At 37.4% G+C, this 3419-nt stretch overlaps 1 protein-coding gene across 1 annotated transcript; it reads right to left on the minus strand.

The window, feature by feature from the left end:
- Positions 1–1127: 1127 nt before the first annotated feature.
- LOC120567975 (GTPase IMAP family member 4-like) lies at positions 1128–3164 on the minus strand. The gene is made up of 2 exons (XM_039815118.1): positions 3109–3164; positions 1128–2026 (listed from the first exon to the last, which is right to left on the minus strand). The coding sequence occupies exon 2, from the start codon at positions 1851–1853 to the stop codon at positions 1257–1259; it is 597 nt and encodes a 198-aa protein (XP_039671052.1). The 5' UTR covers positions 1854–2026; positions 3109–3164; the 3' UTR covers positions 1128–1256.
- Between the last annotated feature and the right edge of the window lie 255 nt (positions 3165–3419).

Consider the following 3419-nt stretch of genomic DNA (forward strand, 5'->3'; position numbering starts at 1 on the left):
GCCAACAAGGGATGCTTAGTACACATGGAGTCAGTCAGTCAGGTAGGAACTAAAGGCCCTAACACACCAACCCGCGGACGGTGGCTTTAATAAACAGTTAATATGTCGCAGTTACGTAAAAGGAAAATTGAATTTAAGAAATAAAGTTACGTGTAAAAATCTGTTTTCTTTTTATGCTTCCATGAGGGCCGACTTTACACTCCAGTCACACATTAAACTGCAGGATTTAAGTCCTTTATTCATTTTCTTTAAGCTCTGAATGATTTCAGTAAAGCATTACTCATTTATTATCAGCTTTATTTCTTGACCACCATAGCAACATATTCTTGACAACCTGCATCACTACTAAACATTCATGGATTCTCTTGCACATGTTTTAACCTGTGACATTTAGTGTGATTTATTTAACATGATGAATCAGATGATATGAAACCACACAGAATGTTAAGTATTGTACAATGTTAACAAAGTTAAATATGTTTTTCAGCAAAAAACTAGAAAGATAAACTTAATTTAAACATCTAACTTTTGGCAGTAAGCTGTTTTTGTATGTACAGAGGTAACTCTTTCCAATTCATGGTACCACAAAACCTCTACGAAATCCACTCACGTATTAGCATTAAATTGAAAAATGAAATAGGGTTTGACTATAAAATCCTATTTTTATTGATTGACTTTAAAGTTATAATGGTCATTTACATGTAATAAAAATGGTAGGAGCCCAGGATGCTTCTGTGGCACTGCACATGTTACTTAGAGTAGATAAATGACCTCAACCCTCAACTCCCAGATTCCTCAAGGATGCCATATAAGGAGTAAAATGGCAAAAGTATTAAATTCACACATTAAAAATATGGCCAACATTTTATTTAAAATATGTGACATTTATCCCAAACTTTCTTTGATTACAATAATATGGAGCACAATAGCAAGCTCCTAAAGGAATACTGGAGGACAAATGTTTACGTAATAAACTTTGCATTATGTAACTGCTTATATTACAGATCAGGCACAATGGATAAATCCAAAAACTGGAATGTGATTATTATTTAGTCAAAACAGCTACTTAAGCTGCTGCAGTGCAGAATCACATATTAAAAACTTTTTTCATAAAAAAGGAAGCCCTATCTGTAAAATTACTTGAGTTAGCAGTTGGATCACTTGACCACTGCCCTCAGCTTCTGATCTAGCCAAAACGTCCTGCATATTTCTCAGTTGTGTTATTTTCTCATCCTTTACTCTTTCCTGAGCTGCCCTTAATCGATTCTCATTCTCTCCCGGTCAGCTTTAACTTCCATCATTTGTTGCTCAAACTCTTCCTCTAGTTTCTTCTTGAGTTCCTCCCTCTCTTTACATATTTGCTGTTCTTTCTCTTTAAGGATTCGTTGTTTCTCCTCTTCTATCGCCCGCTCCGCCCTCTGGAACATTTCAGTGGTGTAATGACTTCCTCCGTTCTTCTTTGTTATGTTTCTGATCTTGTCGAGCAGCTCCCTGACCTGAGAACGGTCCTTCACCTCATTATTATTAAAGACTTGGTACTGGCCGTTACATTTGGTCACGAGTTCCTGCAGGTCTTTGTTAGTCTTCAATAACTCCTCAATAGGTTTCCCTTTGAGCAGATCACCATGGGTAAAGAGAACCATGCTGTAGTTGTCTGCTTCTTCACCGAAGATTTGCTGAATCTTCTGCACCGTCTTCTTTTCCTCCTCTGTGAATCTGCCCAGTTTGATAACAACCAGGAAGATGTGAGGTCCAGGAGAAGCATAAGAAATGCTCTGGACAATATTTTTAATTGTTTCAGTTTCATCAATGCTGGTGTCAAACAGACCCGGAGTGTCAATTACAGCAACCATTTGCCCATCCACTTCACCGATGGCCTTAGCACAGTGTTTAGTCAAAGAGTCAAAAGAAAACTCTGATTTAAAGTATCTGTTTTCCCAGAATGGTGTTTCCTGTTGAGCTCTTTCCAGCTCCGGTCTTCCCCACCATCACAATCCTGATCTCCTCATTATTGTATCTGGGCGCTCTGATGGGATGGACAAAAAATTAACAATGCTTTAGGTATTCAAAACAATGTAAAACTACCATATGGGCACCTTTGACAGGGCGGTTTGGCTGGATGGGCTCAAAATGAATTGGAAAATCTAGTATAAGTTTAATTTTTACCTTACATGACCACATGTTGGGCCTTGAAAAACATTTAAGACTGTAAATTGTCTAATTTAGTCTTTTAAAGGAGCCCCCACAAGGTTCTGATTGGTTACCCCTAAATAATAACTAACTGAGTTAAAGAAAAACATAGTGCCTCATGATAAATCACTCAAAGGTAGAATATGTAGTGAGTATGGCCTTACTGGCCCAAAGTCTATTTGGCCACGCCCACAAAATGTCCCGACTTCACCAAAATAAACATTAATGAGATTATCCTGCCACAGGGCCAGTTCCCTTCAGACACATACACCACCACACACTTCTACCTGGCCATAAGTGATGCTTGAAAGGGAATGCTTTTGTATGAACCATTTACAACAGAGCATGTGCACAGTAAGTAACCTGTATATGTGGCTGAGCTACTTCAACCATTTTTGTTGGTTTGCTCCTACAGTCTAATATGTTAAATCTACCGACTATTCCATGCTTCCAACAAACCCATGGTCATTGATCATTTGAGTCAGTAGCACCAAGACTGTGTAATGGCTTTACCTCCACCCTTCCTGTCTGCTGTTTCTGTGGACTCTTAAAAGTCAAAGAAATACCTAACTTTTAAACAGGCTTATTCTCTTTATGTTATCCTCTTGTATGTTTTCTTTATTAAGCACTCTGTAAATGCATTTACTATTAGTAAATACATTGTTGTTCTTTGAGGAAACCACTACATATCGTACCTTTAAAATCAAGTAAAAGAAATACTGCATCTCCAAAAAACTGAAAATCTCCTAAACTCATTAAAATGCTGGGTTTTCTAGAAATATTGTGTTTGTTTTCCCATTTAAGCACTACCCCTTTACAATTGTTGAGATCAGACAATTACTTTGGCCTATAACATGCTAACCACATGTAGATATACATTTAGATAAAAGTTACAATCAACAATATGAGTAGACTTACCATTTCTGGAATATGTTGTGGCCATAGTGGGAGAGAAGAACAGTTCTGCTGCTGAGCTGAGGAAGTAATGTGAGTCAGTCTGTCTGCAACACCATCTCCTTATATAAAAACATCATTCAACAAACCACACCTAGAAAACACTGCTGACATCAAAGTGCATTGAACTTTGTGTCTTTAGTTCTGCAACAGCATGATGTTTTAATCCTTTCTTTCTGTCATTTATGAAAGTATAAAATTCTGCCCTTTATCAACAAACAGAAAGAGGGGAAGTGTAGCCTAATATCTTGTGACTCAATGTCTACAAATTTTGT

This window comes from Perca fluviatilis, chromosome 11 (genome assembly GCF_010015445.1).
Source record: "Perca fluviatilis chromosome 11, GENO_Pfluv_1.0, whole genome shotgun sequence".
Lineage (NCBI taxonomy): Eukaryota > Metazoa > Chordata > Actinopteri > Perciformes > Percidae > Perca > Perca fluviatilis.

Excerpts from the sequence above, each read along its gene's own strand:
- LOC120567975 (XM_039815118.1), bottom strand. The coding sequence starts at position 1,853 with ATGGTTGCTGTAATTGACACTCCGGGTCTGTTTGACACCAGCATTGAT.